Source organism: Hylobates moloch, unplaced genomic scaffold, assembly GCF_009828535.3.
Source record: "Hylobates moloch isolate HMO894 unplaced genomic scaffold, HMol_V3 SCAFFOLD_10, whole genome shotgun sequence".
Lineage (NCBI taxonomy): Eukaryota > Metazoa > Chordata > Mammalia > Primates > Hylobatidae > Hylobates > Hylobates moloch.
The window spans coordinates 21,364,524-21,384,543 of NW_026652285.1; the positions used below are offsets into that span (position 1 = coordinate 21,364,524).

General features: G+C 50.9%; 1 protein-coding gene across 4 annotated transcripts; it reads right to left on the reverse strand.

The window, feature by feature from the left end:
- Positions 1 to 6,652: 6,652 nt before the first annotated feature.
- NFE2L1 (NFE2 like bZIP transcription factor 1) lies at positions 6,653 to 19,778 on the reverse strand. Of its 4 annotated transcripts, none has more exons than XM_058445492.1 (6): positions 19,671 to 19,778; positions 16,509 to 17,529; positions 11,526 to 11,705; positions 10,999 to 11,088; positions 10,617 to 10,775; positions 6,653 to 9,822 (listed from the first exon to the last, which is right to left on the reverse strand). In XM_058445492.1, the coding sequence occupies exons 2-6, from the start codon at positions 17,016 to 17,018 to the stop codon at positions 8,476 to 8,478; spliced, it is 2,286 nt and encodes a 761-aa protein (XP_058301475.1). In that variant the 5' UTR covers positions 17,019 to 17,529; positions 19,671 to 19,778; the 3' UTR covers positions 6,653 to 8,475. The 4 variants fall into 4 exon arrangements, with proteins under 4 accessions (XP_058301475.1, XP_032019246.1, XP_032019247.1 ...); XM_032163355.2 differs by having other exon boundaries at positions 11,526 to 11,738; XM_032163356.2 differs by lacking the exon at positions 19,671 to 19,778 and adding an exon at positions 19,262 to 19,346 and having other exon boundaries at positions 11,526 to 11,738.
- Between the last annotated feature and the right edge of the window lie 242 nt (positions 19,779 to 20,020).

Consider the following 20,020-nt stretch of genomic DNA (forward strand, 5'->3'; position numbering starts at 1 on the left):
AAGTGATCCACCTGCCTTGGCTTCCCAAAGTGCTGGGATTATAGGCATGAACCACCACTCCCAGCTAAAGAATATTTCTTCAGGCAGTGGAGAAACATGTTTGCTGGGTGGTTTCCATGAAATTGCACCATCCATAGACCTCCTGCCCAGGAATTAAAGAGGCAATAAATTATCTTAGTTACTATTAGAAAAGGGGAGCTTGTTAATATTGTGATATCATTATTACCTGAGGTGTTCTGTACTGGTAGAGCCATTAAACAAAAATCTTGCTCCTGCATTGCCTTAGGTTTCTATTTAGTATTGTAAATGGATGGAGTAATGACCACAGAAACACTCTGACAGTGCTGAGGAATAATTGTTCCTGCATTTAATATCATTTGAAAATTTTGACGACCAATTTTAAGTAATTTTTAGTAATTAAATTTTTATTTATTTTTGGGGGGAGAGAAATGGTTTCTGGCATCTAGTCTAGAGTGCAGTGGTGCTACCATGGCTCACGGCAGCCTCATCCTCCTGGGCTAAAGTAAAGGGATCCTCCCACCTCAGCCTCCTGAGTAGCTGGGACTACAGGTGTGTGCTGTAATGCCCTGCTAATTTTTTTTTTTTTTTTTTTAAACTTTTAGTAGAGGTGGGGTCGTGTTGCCCAGGCTGGTCTCGAACTCCTGGGCTCAAGCAATCCTCCTGTCTCTGCCTCCCAAAGTGTTAGAATTACAGGTGTAAGCCACTGCACCTCGCCTAATTAAATTTTTAAATACCTATTTTCAGATATGACCTTATATTCCAGAACTCTCAATTCTGTGGTGGCCATAGACTTGGCTCAATTTGATCTTAAACTTTTGCCATTTGGGGTTTGTCTGTGTGCTTGGCACGTCTTTATGGACTGTGGCATTGGGAATCTGCATTATAAAGAATTATTTCTCATAGTAAAAGGGAAAATGATAGCTCAGATTAATGTGCAAGTTGGGTCTTCTGAGGTAGATATGTTCTCATTTATAATTTAAAGCTGATATAACTGAACTAAGTCCAGGCTCAGTATTAGCGTTCAACTTAATAAAGGAGTCTTGGCTTTCAGCAGTAGGAAACAATGATCAGGGAGAGGCATCCTAGTGTTTTGGTGTGGGATTACAGGAGTTTGATAGAGGAGAGCTTAAGATCCCAAGACAACTTGTCAGTCTGTGGATCTGCACATCACCTTGTTTTGACGATGTCCAGCACTGAGGTTTTTTCCCCAAAAGCTACTGCTTTCCTATCTAGTGTGTGAAGTTTAAAGTTACTTGTCTCTCTTATGGATGACTTAATTGATCTTGGCCATGTAAGTTTCCTGTTGAATAAACTGCTGAATGTTGAAAGCAAATGAAATGTGAAATAAAACCATCCTGCTGGGATGAAAAGCACAGTTGGCCCTGCTCTGTGGGGGCAAGCAGAGCAGTGCCTTTTAAAGGCTTTTTTTTTTTTTTCCTTAGGCTAATGAAGTGGCAAAAGTGAGGGAAGGCTAAATATCAAGTTTAGAATAGGTGCTGACAATTCAGCTTCTATAGTTTTTGGTTGTATTAAATAACTTGTTTTACAATATACCAGCGGCACAACTGGGTCTGCCTTGTGACCTTGTTGGTTTGTATGGTGGTTTGTGATAGTACCAAAGCCACTGTTTACCCCAAGTGGATTTTTAAATCCTAGTTGACTTTGACCAAGCCTGCCCTTTTTGCTATTTGCATAGTTAGGGTCAGGCTGGGCAACTTTGAGGCCTGGCCTTGGGACATTAGCCCATTTCAATTACTGCTTCAGCCCCTAACTGAGAATTGGAAAGTTCAAGTCAACTGTATTACCCCAGTTACACTTGCGTTTGACACAGAAGGCAGAATGCCAACTCCTTGGTCTATTCTCCACCTCTCCCCAAGTGAACTAGATTTTTTGTTTCCTTAGTTGAAGAGCATCTACAATTAAGTAAAAAATACTGTGCAACCTATCTCCATTCTGCAGTTTAAGTTAGGCTGGAAAAGAAGCAGTTTTAAGACTGGGCGCAGTGGCTCACACCTGTAATCCCAGCACTTTGGAGGCTGAGGCGGACAGATCGCTTGAACTCAGGAGTTCAAGACCAGACTGGACAACATGGCGAAACCCCATCTCTACTAAAAATACAAAAATTAGCCGGGCATGGTGGTGCACACCTGTATGCCAGCTACCAGGAGGCTGAGGTGGGAGAATAGCTTGAGCCTAGAGGTAGTTTTACAGTGAGCCAAGATCGCGCCACTGCACTCCAGCGTGGGTGACAAAGCTAGATCCTGTCTCCAAAAAAAAAACCAAAACAGCAGGCTGGGCGCGGCGGCTCACGCCTGTAATCCCAGCAGTTTGGGAGGCCAAGGCGGGCGGATCATGAGGTCAGGAGATCAAGACCATCCTGGCTAACACGGTGAAACCCCATCTCTACTAAAAATACAAAAAATTAGCTGGGTGCAGTGGCGGGCGCCTGTAGTCCCAGCTACTCGGCAGGCTGAGGCAGGAGAATGGCGTGAACCCAGAAAGTGGAGCTTGCAGTGAGCCGAGATTGCGCCACTACACTCCAGCCTGGGTGACAGAGCGAGACTCCGTCTCAAAAAAACAACCAAAACAGCTTTAAGACCTTTGTTGGTATGATGTGTTCAAAAATGAAGGCAAAGAATTCTATCCAGCTAATTTTTGAAAACAGCCCTCTTTTGCAAGGTACCAGATTCTCACACTACTCCAGAGACAATATGTGTACTAAATTCTGTTTCTCAGCTAATTCAGGCAGACACGAACTGAACAGAACAAGGACTAGAACTTGTGTTAAGTTTCACACACAGTGTTAAGTTTTCCCATAGTCCCCAAATGGTTCATTCTCCACTCCAAAGTTCAGAGCCAGAGGCAAGGAAGATGATTGACTTCTATGTAATACAGTAAAGGTAAAAAGAAAGTTATTTTTGGTATATTGACAAAATGACAAGTTGAAGGTTTGTGGGTCCCTTTCACTTAACAGAGGGGGATCTGTGATAGAAAAACAAGGCTTAACTACTCATGATCATGAAGCACATGGGTTTTGCTACAGAATTTCTATACTTGGCTGGGAAAATGACTCAGAAGCAGACACCAATCTAGTACCTGTGTTTGTATACATATGGTACATCAATATGGAAACAGGCTTCTTGCTGTCCACCTGTTCACCATGGTGTGCCCTAAACTATATTTAGCATGAGCTTCTAAAGTTGCTCTTGGTCAGTGCCTACAGGATGAGGTAGGTAGCGGACTTGAGGATAGTGGGGATGTTGTTTTTTTCCATAAGGAACTGTTTACCAAGCAAACGTGAAGAGGGGCAGCAAGGTTTGGTTTAGCTGGGGGTTATAAAAGCAGGGATGAGGCCAGCTTGACAGGGCTCTATGGAAAGTACCTCCCTGTTCACCAGACTGTTGGACTAATTATTACTCAGCTTTCCCCAGTAAAGGTGGGGAAATGTCAGCTATGGAGGCCAGTCTTGATGACACTGAAGCATGTCTCTAGATCACGATTTTCCCTCTATAGTTTACTATTTTATTTTTATTGATACTGAAACAGCCCCACCTTCATTGGTGAGATCTATGCAGGGCAGAGGTTGAAAATATGGGTCTATTTCCATCTCCTTAACATGAGTAAGAAAGATGTGAGAAAAAAAATCAGTTTGAATGAAGCCTACAACTGCTCAAGTCAAGACAAAGTAAGCTTTCCCACACCCACCGAAGTCAGTCACCCTGAAGAGTTTGGTCCTTTGTTAAGCCTAAGTCCTGTTCGGCTCCCAGCCTTCCACCAGGACCTCTTCTCACTTCCTGCCTTAGGTAGATGGCTAGTGGTAGCAGCCCTTCCACAGGCCTTACTTGAGTCCTCCTATCTTCCTGCCAGAAAGAGGCTGGAACATCCACTCTACCTGCCAGCAGAAAGAGGTCAGCCCCACAGCAGTGCTGACCAACTTGGCCCCATGCCCCAGCTAATCAGCATAATCCCAGACAAAACTGTACCTCTCTTTAAGGGGGAGGGGCTGCTAACAAAAATATTCCTTTTTTTTTTTGAGACAGAGTCTCACTTTGTCACATAGGCTGGAGTGCAATGGCATGATCTTGGCTCACTGCAATCTCCGCCTCCCAGGTTCAAGCAGCTCTCCTGCCTCAGCCTCCTGAGTAGCTGGGATTACAGGTATGTGCCACCACGCCCGGCTAATTTTTGTATTTTTAGTAGAGACGGGGTTTCACCATGTTGGTCAGGCTGGTCTCGAACTCCTGACCTCGTGATCCACCTGCCTCGGCCTCCCAAAGTGCCAGGATTACAGGTGTGAGCCACCATCCCTGGCCAACAAAAATATTCTTACTCAGACCAGGGACAACACTAGCAACGGGATTAAGAAGAATTTTTCAAATCTCTTAAGTCTTTTAAGTTAAAAAAAGTTGCAAAATAAGGTAAAAGTTACAGTCTGATTACTGAACAAAAATATAGTCATATGCTGCATATTTCATCCGTGACAGATCACGTATATGATTATGGTCTGATAAGATTATAATACCCTGTTTATACTGTATTTCTTTTTTTTTTTTTTTTTTTGAGACAGGGTCTCACCCTTTCACTCAGGCTGGAGTGCAGTTGCACAGTCTTGTTGCGAGTACAGGCGTTGAGCTACTGCACCCAGCCTATACTGTGCCTTTTCTATGTTTAGATACACAAGTACTTATCATTGTACTTCAGCTGCCTATAGTATTCAGTATAGCAACATGCTGTACAGGTTTGTAGCCTAGGAGCAATAGGCTATATGGCACATAGGCTAGGTGTGTAGTGGGCACTACCATTTAAGTTTATGTAAGTACACTATGACAAAATTGTCTAACGAGGCATTTCTCAGAATGTCTGTTGGCCGTTAAACAACACATGACTGTACATACATTTCTAGGAAGGGTACAAGAATATTAAAACTGAATCTTACTTCTCACAGTTTACCCTTCTATATATAATTTTTGTTTTTTAAAGTATTGATATGAGTGTTTTTCAAACTTTCTTTTTTTTTGTTTTTGAGATGGAAGTTTTGCTCTTGTTGTCCAGGCTGGAGTGCAGTGGTGCGCTCTTGGCTTACCGCAACCTCTGCCTCCCGGGTTCAAGCGATTCTCCTGCCTCAGTCTCTGAGTAGCTGGGATTACAGGCGCCCGCGACCACACCCGCCTAATTTTTGTATTTTTAGTAGGGACGGTTTCACCATGTTGGTTAGGCTGGTGTTTGAACTCCTGACCTCAGGTGATCCATCTGCCTCGGCCTCCCAAAGTGCTGGGATTATAGGCGTGAGCTACCGCACCAGGCCTCAAACTAACTTTTAGTCTTGCTTTTTTCACCCCTTTACATATCTTGGTTTTATCTGGCTTACAGACTTTACTCAATTTCGAATTAGGAAAGAGTTATTGTTTGACATGACCAAACCTTTCCAACTGGAGACTGGGGAGCTGTGGAGAGGCTCTTATAAACTGAAACATAAGAAATCATCATTATTCTTAGAATTCTACTCCACTCCTTAGAACAACTCTAAACATTACTAAAGTAGTATCACTGAAGGACTGAGCTGAACTAGGTTACAGGGTGGTATCCAGGAGTTTGAGATCACAGCTTCCATTAAGGGGATCATAGCTTCTACTCCTAAACCCTGCCCAATAATCTCACAGAAGCCAGGCGCAATGGCTCACGCCTATAATCCCAGCACTTTGGGAGGCTGAGGCAGGTGGATCACTTGATGCCAGGAGTTTGAGACCAGCCTGGGCAACATAGCGAAAGTTTCTCTCTACAAAAATTAGCTAGGCGTGGTGGCGTGTGCCTGTAGTCCCAGCTATTCAGGAGGCTGAGGTGGGAAGATGGCTTGAGCCCAGTGGAAGTTGCAGTGAGCCGAGATCACGTCACTGCACTCCAGCCTGGAAGACAGAGCAAGACCCTGCCAATAAAAGACTGCTGAGTGAGTGTTCATTCTTCTAGCATCTACTAAACACCTGCCCTAACTAACATGGGCATGTGGAAGTTCCAGCATCCCAGGGACCTTCACACATTACAGCTCTTCACAGGGCAGGTAGTTGAGCAGTTTGAGGGAAAGCAGATTCTAGCCCCCCTCAGCTGGGGAGGTTTCCCAGTGTCCTAAACCCTGGCCTCCTGCTTCTCTTTAGTGGCCCTGCTCCTGGTTACACAGTAGTGCTTGTCACATGTTAGTCGCTGCCATGGATTTCTCAGGTTTTCAACATCATGACTACACTCCAATGCTATGCACCCCTTTGGCAGGTGAGGCCACTAGAGAAATAACAGACAGTTGAGTTTAAAAATGTAGTTTGTAGCAGGTGGACAGGTAAAGAGCTGGGTTAAATGACACCTCCACCTATCCTAGCTGTATGAGAATAAAAAAACTCTGAATCCTTCCTGAGAGGATTGAGCTGGCTAACTCTATGAAGTACATGGTGCCTAATGCCTGCCCCCAAGGTTTAATATTTAAGACTTGCCTTTTGAAGTTCCCTATTGTCAACCTCCCCAGTTCTCCACCCGTCTTCCCATGTGAGCTCTGCCTTACCCACACAATGGCCAGTCCTCCCTACAATGAGTCCATTTCCTTTATTCTCAACTTAAATTCAAAGTGGGGAAAAAGTGCACTTGAGAATGAATCATCCATTTTATTTTATTTTATTTTGTCATGTGCTCAACAGCATCTCTCTCTCTCCTCTCCCTGGCAGGTCACAGAGATAAATTAAAAATAAAATCTACAAGGAAAATAATTTATAAAAGCACTCCCAGGTTCACACCTTCTATCCCTACTGCTCAGTTAGGCACCCCCTAACTGGGAATCAGTGCTTCCCTCCACCCCCATTTCACTCCTGCTTGTCTGGGGCAGACGGTACTCCAGAGCCAGGCAGGGGTGAGGGCAGCAGTGGCAAACAGTTAAAAATAAAGACATTGTGGTCCTGGAACCATCTGGCCACCTTGGCACTCCCATGTCTGCCTCCCCCAGGCAGCCCTCCAGGAGCCTGTGCTAAGCTGGGGCTGTGGAGAAGCTGCCTGTGGCTGAGAGCTTGTGTGTTTGGGGAGGTGCTCTCAGCCTGTCATATGCACTTCTCAATCTTCTAGAAAGAAACCCAAAAAAGAAAGCAGACGACGACCTCGGGACAGAGGAGAAAAATCCCAAGTGTTCACACAGTTACACGGAGTCTTTATGGCAAAGAGAACATTTAGCAGCTTTGAATAATGGGGCATCTCCTTTTTACTCAACAAGCATTCTAGACCCTATAAGTGAAACAGGGCACAAGCCCTAAAAAAATCAAAGCGCAAGAAATTCTAAGAGGACTAGTTTTTTTGTTGTTGCTGGGTTATTTTTTGTGTTTTCCCAGTGACAAGCCCAGTTGTTGGTAGGCAGAGGCCCGACGGAAGGGTGACTCCCCAGTGTTGTGCTGAATCCTGCCTGGAGGCTGCTGTACTAGATCCTCCATCATTCCTCTGCCTCACAGCAGTCCCAGAAGAGGAAGGCTGCAGGCCCAGTTCCCAGAGCACTGCCATCACCCTACCCCAGCTTACAGAAGAGATCAGGCAGTCTGTGAGGCGTGGGGAACACAAACACCAGACTCGGGGAGGACGGCATTCACATGCAGGCTCTGATGGAGACAATGGGAGCCTCGGCTCAGGGGTGGCTGGAGCACGGAGGGAGATGGAGTGGCAAGGCAGTGAATGACATGCGTGATGTTGGGGCTGCTGCAACATGGGACCACGTGACCCTTTCCTGTTCACTCTATCCTTTGACTCTAAATCTGAAAGCCAGTGTTGGGGCCCAGTGGCTCCATTCGATTGAAACATTACGGCCGATGATATCCAAGAGCTCCCCTTCAGGGATGCCAAAATGCAAGGAGCAGAAAGAGTTAACACCGCCCCTCCCCACCCCCACCCTGTGTCTGTGTACCCCACCCCCCGGGGTGAAATGGAGTTTATCACACCAGTGATCTAGGCCCACCAGTCACTCCAACCTGCTGCCTGGAATCCTGGCCAGAGCCAACCTTAACCTTCCCTCTGATTTTCTTCCCGCTTTGATTTTTTTGGGGGGGGTTCGTTCCTTCCTTCTTTTTTTCCCTCCTTCCTGAAATGAGACTTTCTGCCACCTTCCCTTCCTCTCACAGGTCCATTCCTTCCCCTCTGTCGGCCTTTGCTCCACATAGCGCCTCTACCTCCAGCAACTTCACCACCACCCCTGCCTCACAGGAAAGGGGTAGGGTGAGGACCCTGTCTAAATGGTCTGGCCACTTCCACTCCACCCGAGTGGAGCTGAGCCAGCCAGTGCCTGCCTCTTCCTGTACACTGACCCGCAGTCATCCCATCTGAGAAGATAATATTGGATAAGAAGGCATTTAAGTCCCCGCTGTAGGTCCAGGTCCAGGTCCAGGTCCAGCCCTTCTCCAGTTTCGGTCTTGGTGGGCTTCAAACCCCCTTCCTCACCCAGGCTCACTTTCTCCGGTCCTTTGGCTTCCTCTCCTGCCGCCGGGTCTGCTGGTCGGCCATCGTGCGGGGGATGAGGAGGACACTGCCGTCCCCGGCGTACTGGAGCGCATACTGACTGGGTGAGTAGGGTCGTCCATTCTCATCCCGCAGCCGCCCAAACACCTCCTGGTACAGGCTCTGGACCTTCTGCTTCATCTGTCGCAGGGAGCGCAGGAACTCCACTTTCTCCCGCAGCAGCCGGGCTTTGTCACGCTGCAGGTCCTCCACATCACGCTCCAGATTCAGGATGGTGTCCAGCTTGCGCTTGCGGCAGTTCTGCGCCGCCATCTTGTTCTTGCCCCGGCGCCGGATGTCTCGGATGAGGCTCAGCTGGGCTTCACTCAACTGGTATTTGGACAGCAGCTCATTGAACTCCTCCACAGGCAGGTTGATGATTTTGTCATTGGTGAAAGGGATCTTCATGGCTCGGGCTCGGTGCTCATCCCGGCTCATCTGCTTGTCCAGGAAGTCAGCCTGCTTCTCCTTGCTGCCTTTCTTGAGGGCACTGGGTGGTGGCAGGTCGGCTGAGTCCAGGGCACTGGGTGCCATGTTGTATGTGTGGTTGTGGCCCACGTGCTCCAGGTAGGGCAGGCATGAGAGCTGGGCTGGATCCTGGTAGCTCATGCGGCAGAACTTGGAATACTCAGGCTGGTAGCCCACAGCACCCTCAGCCTCTTCCAGATCCAGGGTCTCAGAGTCAGAGCTGTAGCCAACCGCACCTTCCTCAGAAAAGGAGGAAGAGGCAGAGGAAGAAGCAGAGGAAGAAGAGGAAGAGGAGGAGGAAGAAGAGGAAGAACTGCCTTCAGAGCTGCTTAGGGAAGAAGGGCTATGGCTCGAGTCTAAGGAAAGGCCTGAGTCAGAGTCAAATTCCTCCTCCAGCTGGGAGGCCTGCACAGGGTTAAAACCTTCTTCAATGGCCAGGTCCATAAGGCTGATCTCATCCAACATAGCTTCATCTAACAGACCCCCCAAAGGGTCAGGCAGCTCTGGGCCTGCTGTGTCATTGGCTGTGCCATTGAGCTGGGGTGGAAAGAAGAGCCCTGTCAGGTTGGTGGAGCCGAAGGTGGAGTTGAGGCTGGTAGAATTGCTGGGGGCCAACGGGAGCAGCGTGGAGCTACTGGCCACAGGCAGGCTTTCCACCTCGGGGCTGAAGAGTAAGAAGTCCTGGCTGCAGCCCCCCAGGGACGCCTGATGCAGGCTGACATTCTGATTGATGGGAGTGTTGGGGGCAAGGCTGTAGTTGGTGCTCAGTGGGTCTCCAGGAGGGGCATTGTACAGGATTTCACTTGCTGATGTGTTCACTTCCATGGCCTGGGAGGGGAGAAGAGCACCACTGTTCACTAGGAACTGACTCCCTCCCCTGGGGCTCACACACTGCAGGCACCCAACAGAGGCACAGCTGCATGGGTGTAAAGGCAAAATACTATAAACCAAAGCCCACAGTGTCAGCTCCTGAGCCAGCTTCGTCCACCAGGCCTGGCAGAGATGGGTTCTTCCATGTAGGCTCCACCCTAATATAGGACTGATCAGCTTTTCCTCATGTTTGGCCAGACTCCCCCATCTTGGAGGGAGAGGAAGAAAACACTACCTTGTTACTGCAAAATCAACACAGTGAAAAGAACACCCAAACTTAAGTCAGAAAACCTAGCTGCACCACTTGCTGTGTGACAATGGGCACATCATTTAACCTCTCTGAGCTTCAATTTCCTCACCTTTGAGATAAAGGCTGACTAGATGACTGTGAGGGCCAAATGAGCGAACGATGGCTATGAAGCACCATGTGAATGTCAGCTATTATTAACGCAGAACCCTGGAAGCATTCAGCCAAGTGCCTATCTGCCTGAAGGAAAGGAAGAAGGCACACCCAGGAGGCAGGCCCTGATTTGGAAGGCTGAGTCCTGAGTTTTATTTAACCCAAACCCTATCTGTCTCCACCTCCCATTGCCCCAAGGACACACCTGGACAGGTTTCTTCTCATTGTCCCCACTTCTCTATGAATCAGGGAAAGTATTACACTTTCTCTCCTTGGAGATGGAAAAGCAACAGAATGCTAAGACAATCTGTGCAAAATCCAATAGCTTTGTGCCCGGTTCCGACAATCCTACCTGCATTTCCATGATGGACATAAGGTCTTGCCACTGCTGTTCCAAATCAAATGGTGACTCTGTCCCGGTCAGAAGAGGAGACAAGAGGTTGTTTTGAAGAGCTGGGGGCTCACTCTCACTAGGCACTGCTTCCGTTATGCTGGAAATGTCTGCTGGAAACTAGGGCAAAACACAGAGGCTTTTAACAAGGGGGAAGGAAAGACCTTGTACTTTCCTCCCAGAGATTACCACCTGGATCTGTTTCTGTTCTTCCTTCCTCTGCATTTACCCCCAGCAGCCAGAACAAGGCCAGAACCAACAGCTGGCCCCTCAGCCATGGAGGGACACACCAGGTACAGGCTGCCCTGCTCACTTGGTGGGCTCTCACTGGAGTCCTGCTCACCTCAGCATTCTCCCCAAAGGGGCAGGTGGCTTCCAGCAGCCTAAGGCACTCTTCCAGGGACAGGGCCGTCTGGTCCTCCCCACTAGGCACCTGTGGCAACAGGAACTGTAAGTCTGACTGATCTGGGCCTTGGCTGCCTGGGGCTGAAGCTTCTTTCACAGAATGGCTGAAGCCCTGCAGTCTCCCTCCCATTCCCAGGCTAATGGCTGGCCCCCGAGTCCCAAACTCCCAGGAACAACAGAAGAGAGAGTGAAAGAGTCCTGAAGCAAGCAGGAAGATGCTAAATGCTCTGCCTCCCTTGTATTGTCTGTTGCCAAGGCCTGGCCATTCTGCATCTGCTGCTTTCCACTCCCCGCTTCCAAGGCTCAGCCACTGTGACTTATAAGACCCCAACCCAAAACAGAAATTCAGGTCCACCCCACACACAACCTGTCTTCTCTAAGGGAAGTTTCTGGAAGAACTCCAGCCTGGTTTGTGTCAGGGGAGTAGGGACAAGAAGAGAGCCCAGTGGGCAGGGGCGATGGTACCTGTGCAGGGAAGCTCTCCCCAGTCTCTCCATCCACTAGCAGGTTCCGTGCCAGAGCTTCCGCGCCCTCGCCTGCCCAGGTGTCCTGCTCGCCTCCATCTCGCAGCTCCTTCTCCACATCCTGCTCCTTCTGGCGATGACTATAGTCAAAAACCTCACGCCCAGCCCCCAGATCAATATCCTGTCGCCAAAGGATGTCAATCAGATCTATGTCCTGAAAGACAGATCACATGACTTTAGCTCTAAGGTCCCAAGGTCCCTTCCTTGTCCTGCCCCTCAGAGTTCCCTCCTAGTGTCACCCCAGTTAGTCCTGGGTGGGGCCCCTTCCAGCTCTTCACCTGCCAGCCTTTACCCCCTGGTCCCTGCACCAGCAAGTGTTCATTAATCTACTTCCAGACACTATCCCCTTCCCACAAAAAAAAAAAAGAGCCACTAGCAAAACCATTAGCGTGACTATCACCATAAGGGTGGAAAGGATTAGGATCTGGACCAAGTCACACCCAGACAAAAGGCAAGGCCGCCTCACCCCTACATAAGAAAGATGGGGAACATCAGGAGACACCTCCAGCTTTGGGGATTGGACCCCTTAAAACTTGGTTTGGAGGAAGCTGGCCATGGCAAGCAAGAGCGAATTGTCATGCAGAATTACTTAGCAGTGGCCAGGCTTGCATCAGCCTGTGGTGCCATTTCATTTGCATAAAGGGGTGGGGTGGGCTAGAAAGGAAAATCCCTGCATTTCCAACCACCTGATGAAACCAATGACAATGCCATGCTGTCTCCAGCCCTTCCTATAGCCATTCCCCATTTCCCAGCTGGCAGCAAGAGTAAGGCTGAACACCCACAACTCCTCAAGCCCAGGCTCACCTCAAGACTCATCCCCGCCAGAATTCCCTCTCAGCTGATCCTAGCTGCTGCCTCCATTCCAGGGAGGCTCAGGCAGTCAGATGATCCCCAGGGGGGGCACCCCACCCCTGCTCGGGCCAGCCTCACTGTGTCCCCTCACACCAGTGCTCTCACTCCCTCACCATACCTCAGGACTCACCAAATCCCCATCAGTCAACACCCTCAAGGACATAACCCCCATCACTGCTCAGCTACAACTGCCACCTTGGGCACCAAAAATGCTTCCCTCCTGCTCTACCCTGGTGGCTCGTGAACAGTTGCTGCACCAACTGCCACCCCCACTAACAGCATATAATCCCAATAAATTGAGCTATTTGGGCTTCCTATACACAGCAATCGCCTGTAGTCGAGCCCTCCCCACAAGCCTGAAGAAACCCTAAAGTGTTGCCTTCCATCCAGGGGTTACAATGCAGACACACACTTTCCAGAAAGCAATTTCCCTAGATCAGACCCTCCTCCCTACCTGTAAGCCGGTATTCTTCTCCCATTAACCCTCCCTGACCCTAAGACCTCCCAGACGTACTACTTTAGTCTCCCCACATACACCAACCTGAGCAGAAGCCCTGGACCCAGGAGCAGAGGCGGGCTGGGCCACCCGGTGACCAGCCAGCAAAGAGTTAAGGGGCCGGCTGCCTTTGGCATGGCCCCCACCACTGTGAGAGCTGCGGTCCAGGCGGGTCATGGTCTGCGAGATGAGCCCCAGGGCAGCCGGTGCCGGGAAGCCGGACAGGGGGCTGCAAGGAGCTCTTGGCTTTCAGGGAGCACACCAGGCTGGAAGGGTGGCCCCTTGCTAGCTCCGAGGGGCCTGAGGAGGGTGCCCCGCCCGTGCTGCTGCCTGGGCGGCCCAGCCCAGCCCCCTTCCTCCATCCTTGAGCAGCCCCCTCCCACCTCACAACCCCAGTTCCACTCAGGCGCCCAGCTGCCCCCACCCTGAGCTCACCGCAGAGGCTGCAGTGAGATGGGACTCCCACCCCATGCTCCGTGCTCAAGCTGCAGAGGAAAGCAAGCTCCCTCCTGGGCCTATCCTCCCGCTCCTCCCCCCCACGCCCCCCAAACTTGTTACCTAGGCTGCAGCAGGGAGCCAATCCCCTCCCCCTCCCACCCCGCAGGTCACTGCTGAGGCTGCAGAGAGCCAATCCCCTCCCCCAGGTCAGCAGCTGGGCTGCGGAAAGAGCCAATCCCCTCCCACTGTCGTTACCTAGGCTGCGCCGAGAGCCAATCTCCTCCCCCAAGTCTCCGCTGGAGATGCGGAAAGAGCCAATCCCCTCCCACCGCCTGTTACCTAGCTGCAGACGGGAGCCAATCTCTGCATCAGGGCAGCTGGAGAAGCTGCCGCAAGGAACCAGCCCATCCCTGGGCCGCCTCCGTCTCCTTGAGGAGATGCGCCCAGGGGCGGGCAGCCCCACCCAGCCCAGTCAGTCAGCTGGGGTGGCGCAGTGAGAGCCCTGGGGGAAGGGGTGCCACTCTCCTCCCTCCTGTCGCATCTTGCTCATCCAGCCCACTCAGGACTGGGCAGACACTCCTCCCGCAGATTCTCTGGGAATCTAAATTATTTGCTGGAAGTGGAAAGAGTTATCCCATTCCTCAGGAAGGCAGTGGCCAGTTCTCAAGGCCAGGGATCACGAGCCAAGCTGGGCAGGAACCCAGGGCACCCAGGCCCACCATAAGCCGTAAGTTTTGTCACCCCAAAATAGGCCAGACTAGAGAAAAGGGGAAGGCCATTTTGCCCACGTGCAGCAATGTCACAATGCTGGCCAGGCCTAGCCCCAAGCAAGAGGAGGGGAGACACAACCCTGAAGCCCCATACTTATGGAGACAGGTGCTCTGCATTCTCCTGGCCACAAATGTCCCCCCTCCCCTTTCACCCCAGCTTTATTCAAGAGCATTCTCTGCCTGATCCCTGGCCCATATCTCATCCAAGCAGGAAAGAAGCCCCTCACAGACTCAGTATCACAATTCAGACTCCCTGGATTGGTTTCTCGAGGGGAAATTTAGCTCCCTCCCCACTGCTGCTCCCCTGGAGCCTAAGGTCAGGTCAGAGAGACAGTATGTTCTCTCTAGTCACAGTCGGCTCCTAGCTTGGAAAGAGCTGTCAACAGGCCACCCCCCTGCTCTGGGCAGAATGCCAATCTCAAGGGGAATCCTATCCCTGACAACAGCCTAGGCTATGGCTGTCCACAGAGCAGGCCTGGCAGCAGGGGAGCACTGCCACCCCAGGGATAATACCGGTTCCAGCAGTGCCTGTCACATGCTCTGGACCTGGGTATTTTTATCCCTGAGTTGCTGAGGAAATGTTGTTCTAGACACATAATAATCCTCCCTTCCCCCATACCCAGCCTGGGCCCCTAATGCTGACCCACCCCACCTCCCAAAGGGAGTTGTAAAGGCCTGAGATGAAGAAAAGCACAACCTTCACGAGGGCCAAGAAACAGAGGAAAGCAGGGTCAAAGTCCCATCCTATTCGGGGGGGGGGGGGCCCCAACCCACCCAATAATATCCAAAACATCCCATCCCATCCCAGGAGGAACAGATACGGAGCTACCCTGCAGGGTTTCCAGGAGCAAACCCAGTTACACCCACCCCTGGGGGAGCTACCCTGGGGGAGGAGCATAGAGCAGAGACTGGGAAGCACACTTCAGAACACTGTGCCAAGATTGGAGCCCACTTGAAGGAAAGGGGAAGCAGAAGAGAGGTGAAGTTCCAAGTGGCCCTGTAAGAAGCTAAACTAAGAGGCCCTGAAAGGTAAGAAATGTTCCTGGCTCCTGTGCTCAGATAATCCTAGTCTCTCTCAAAGCAGGTCCAGTATGAGCCATTTGAGCACAGAGCTGAGTGTCTCAATCCCTGCAGTACTGACACTTGGGGTCAGACAAATCTGTTGTTTGAAGGTGTCCTGTGCCATTCAGGATGTTAACCAGCATCCTTGGCCTCTACCCACTAGGTGCCAGTAGCACCCCCGCCCCAAGATGTGACAACCAAAACTTGTTTCACGATATTGCTACCTACACCCTCGGGGACAAAATCACCCCCAGTTGAGGACCACTGGCCTAGAACAAGCCATACTCTTTGACAGTCACTAACAGTCAGAGAACTAAGCTCAGGAAAAGACTACAGAGCAGGGAAGGAGGGAAAACGTGGTCTGACCTGGAAGGCAGAGGAGCCCATTTCTGCAGCATCTGTAAAACTTTTTACATTCCTTCACATGCCACCTCCAAAAACCCAATCGGGCTTTCTCCTTCCCTAAAGGCCAGGGGAGTGCAGTGGGCCTTTTTCCCAGCTAATTAAGGCTGGGTGGCAAGCGAGAGCCATACAAACCCAGAGCTCAAAGCAATCTTATGTTGGTGAGGCAGGGGCAGCAGCAGCCATTCACATCTTAAAAGGCAAAGAACTGCATCACTTTCTGCCCAGAACAGTATGTCAGCCATGTGACAAGAGCTAAGGATCTCTTCTGACAGCTCAAAGCAAGTTGACTTGGGCAGCAGAATGCAGTTTCTCTTTCTAGCTCCCAGCCTTCTCTTCCCTACTCCCTGCAGTGGGCCTTTAGCAAAGATTGGAAGCCTTGGCCCTCTCCTGGCCAAGAATAACTATCCAAATCTACCCTTTGGCTCAGGCCCAGGAGGTCTGAAGTATCAGGACTATACAACAGGCCTGACCACAAAGGAGAACCTCAGGGTATGTCTGTGTTCTGATGTTGGGGGAGGTACAAAGCAAGAGTCCATAAAGTATTTGTGTCTTAGCAACAGATGTACACTGCATCAAAGCCCATCCCAACATGACTCCTCCCCCACCCCTGCCTCCAGCAGTCATGCTGAAATCCAAGCAGTAAACACCCTGGCATGTGTAGGAACCTCCCACTGCCCTGACAGTACATTTAGAGTTAGGTCAATGGTTCAACACAGGGAAATGCTCCCAGCCCCCAATCCTAACGTCAGAAAGTTCAGCCCATCCCTATCCAAGAACAGTGCCTGAGGCCCTGCTGAAACCTGTCTGGCTCTTTACAGGGCTCAGTGTTCTGACCACAATCCTTCGGGACCAGCCCACCCCCACGCCCCAGGCCCCACACACCCACCACAGGTCCACTAACCTCTTTGGTTAAGTCTCCACTGACTGGAGGGGCTACAGCCCCCAAATCCTCCAAATCTTCACCGAATCCCTGCTCCGTTTCGCTTTCTCGCACCCCGTTGTCTGGGCCTGTCACATCTTGGAGGCCACTGGAACTCTCGAGGGCGAGGCCTGAGTTGGGCTGACTGCCAGAGACAGACCCCTCTGGGTCTCGGTGAACCAGCCAGGCATTTACCTCAGTGGTTGGCACCTGGAACCTGTCCAGGGCCCTCACCTGACTGAGGAGCCGCCGGGCAGTGAAGTAATTGTCCAGGTCTATACTCTTGGGGTGGATACCATAGCCATCCAAGGTATTCCTCAGGTTGTGGAACTGGGTCTGAGTATAGGCAGAACTGGGCCCCAGGATGATCTCCCGCAGTGGGGGAAGCTGTGAGGTCAGGTAAGTATCCACGTCCACCCGTACCCCAATCAAACTCAGCAGAATGGTGAACTGGAGAAGTCCTTCCGTTAAGTATTTCTTCAGAGAAAGCATTGCTGAAGGACCAGAATGTTTATGCTTTTTGGTTTTTAAAATCTTCCAAAAGACAAATCAAGGCCACTGCTCTGCCGCTCCAGTCAGCAGGTTACCCTCCTCAGTGTCAAACCCCGTACCCCACCCTGGCAGAACACAAGGGCTGAGCTCCCTGATGGCCCCAGAGGAAAGCACACCCTGTGGAGCCAAGGCCAAGGACACACTCCAGACCACATTCACTTTCCCTTCTCGACACCTCACCTCTGAAAGTACAACTGTTCCTAACCCAGTCCAGGCCCTCAAGGGCCCACGTGACTTACTGTCTCCACAGTCCACATACAGTCACTTCCTCACTCACATTAGTTGTCCTCTCTGTAGATTCCACTGCAGGCTGTTCTCAGGAACAGCTGATGGATTTTTTTTTCCTTCTCCCTCCTAAGGTTTATTTTCTTTGGCTGGAGCTACAGGCCTTTCGTCTTGGGTCAGAGTGTCCCGCCTCCTCCACACTTACCAGGGGGGTTTCCAGAGAAACCTGAAATGGGAATCACAAAAGCAACAGGATAAGATTCCATACTTTTCACATCATGATCAGGGTAGGAAAACCTTCACAGTAGAAGGTAGAAAACACATTCAAAGGACACTTTCACTTTTTTTTTTTTTTTTGAGACAGTCTCACTCTGTCGCCCAGGCTAGAGTGCAGTGGCATGATCTGTGCTCACTGCAACCTCCACCTTCTGCGTTCAAGCGATTCTCCTGCCTCAGCCTCCCAAGTATCTGGGATTACAGGCGCCTGCCACCATGCCCGGCTAATTTTTGTATTTTTAGTAGAGATGGGGTTTCACCATGTTGGCCAGGCTGGTCTCGAGCTCCTGACCTCAGGTGATCTGCCTGCCTCGGCCCCTCAAAGTGCTGGGACTACAGGTATGAGCCACTGTGCCTGGCCTAAAGGCCACTTTTACAGGAAGAAAGGACTACTTACACTCTCAGAAGAAAACCCCAAAATACAGCAACCAATCATAGAAGAACTATCAAAGAAAGGTACTGATCACAAATGATCTCAGTTACTGAATATTAAATGTGCAATATCCTAAAACCTAGCTTGGTTTGTATAAGCAGACAATAACCAGGTCATCCAAAATATTTTACACCTTTGTTTTATTTACCAGCCCTCCTCCCCCACTACAGGCGCATTACCCAGCTTCTATTTTCACATGAGAAGCCCATTTCCTGTCTTAAAAGTAAAGCTGGATTTTCACCTCTCGGGAGAAAACAACTTACAACAGTTGTCTTTTCCAGTTCAAAAAGGCAAGATTATTAAACAGTGAGAGTGTGGAAGGACAAAAGGACAATGTTCAGGCCACCACTTCACCCAGAAGAAGAATGCTTTTTGTTTTCTGAACTTTGAAATCTGATTTCCCTTTCCTATCCTCACGTCTTAAAAAAAAAAAAAAAAAAGGAAAAGGGCCGACGCCTGTAATCCCAGCACTTTGGGAAGCCGAGGAGGGCGGATCACCCGAGGGCGGGAGTTCCAGACCAGCCTGAACAACATGGAGAAACCCACCTCTACTAAAAATACAAAATTAGCCGGGCGTGGTGGTGCATGCCTGTAATCCCAGCTACTCGGGAGGCTGAGACAGGAGACTCGCTTGAACCCAGGAGGCGGAGGTTGCGGTGGGCCGAGATCACGCCATTGCACTCCAGCCTGGGCAACAAGAGCGAAACTCCGTCTCAAAAAAAGAAAAGGAAAGGAAAGAAAAAAAAGGAGGAGCGGGATGGTGGGGGCCCTACTACGCAGGACTATTCCGTCCATAATTTGCATAGGCAGGTTTTATTTTCATTCATATGACCTTCTGAGCCAAAGAGAAGGATATGGCCACGTTCTCTAGCCAGACTGCCCAGTGCCGAGGAGGTAAATCTGTTTCTGGTCTCCACTTTTGAGCTTCCATTAATCTCACAAACCAAGACATACCCCCTTCTCCTCTCCTGCGTTATGACCCATCTACCAACTTCATTATACTGGGGGAGAGCGAGCTATACGTACACACACGAACGTGTACACACACACACACACACTCCCTCTCTCTGGTCAGAGTAAACACAATTGCGACCCAGAATTCCTGCTTACGCTACCCTCCCGTTCTCACGCAATTTATTACTAAAACCTCCCAGGAGCCAATTAAGTTCGAGAAACCGGACAAAGTCCCTTAAAAATCGAGTTAGGGGCAGGGCCCTAGCCTGAGGCTGGTCCCACCCTGCCCGGATACCCGAGTCCGGCTGAGACCAAGTCGCCATGCCCACTCTCGGCGCCGGAGCTTCTAGCCTCCAGGGGCGGCCAGCGAACAAGTGCTACTTCCCTGGCCTTGACCCACCCTTACAGCAAACCCCACCCCGCCCTCCGTCCCGATGGCCCCACCCCACTCCCAAGTCCAGGCCTCACACCACGCCTTCTCGTGCCCTCAACCCTGCCCAGTCCATCCCACTCCGGAGCCAGCTTTCCTCTCGGCCCCGCGCGCGGCCCCTCCCTGCCAGGCCCAGGGCCGGGCTCTGGCGGGAACCCCGCTCGGCCCCCGCCTCCTGCACCTCAGCGCCATCCCGTCGCCCGTCGCCCCATAAGCCTCGGCCCCGCAGCGCTGCACCCCTCCCTTCTAAGAAAAGAATGTGCCCGATACCCACTGTTTAGCTCGGCGTCCGCCGCTGCCGCCACAGCAGGCCCTAAGCCCGAGTCCCGGCCTCGCCGCCGCCACAGCCGGCCGGCCTAGAGCTCCGAGCCTCCGCTTCCCTCCCCGCCCCCTCCTGCTACCGCACTCGGAAACCCGCCCGCCGCAAGCACCCTAGGAACAGTTTCTCCAATCAACGAGCCGAGACCGGGGCCGTAGACGGATGTCCCTCTGATTGGCAGCAGAGAGGGCCCAATGGCTGAGTGTACCTCCTCATCTCTGGACCCGATTTCCCAAGACTGACATAATTCCCGGCCCAATGAGTACCTAGGCCCGCCCCGCGGTGTGGACCCACCAATGAGTAGG

Coding starts and splice junctions, on each gene's coding strand:
- NFE2L1 (XM_032163355.2), bottom strand. CDS start 17,018: ATGCTTTCTCTGAAGAAATACTTAACGGAAGGACTTCTCCAGTTCACC. Junction 11,739..16,508: donor GTGGAGACTTAACCAAAGAG/GTTAGTGGACCT, acceptor TCTGTCTTTCAG/GACATAGATCTGATTGACAT. Junction 11,089..11,525: donor GGGAGAGCTTCCCTGCACAG/GTACCATCGCCC, acceptor CTGTTGCCACAG/GTGCCTAGTGGGGAGGACCA.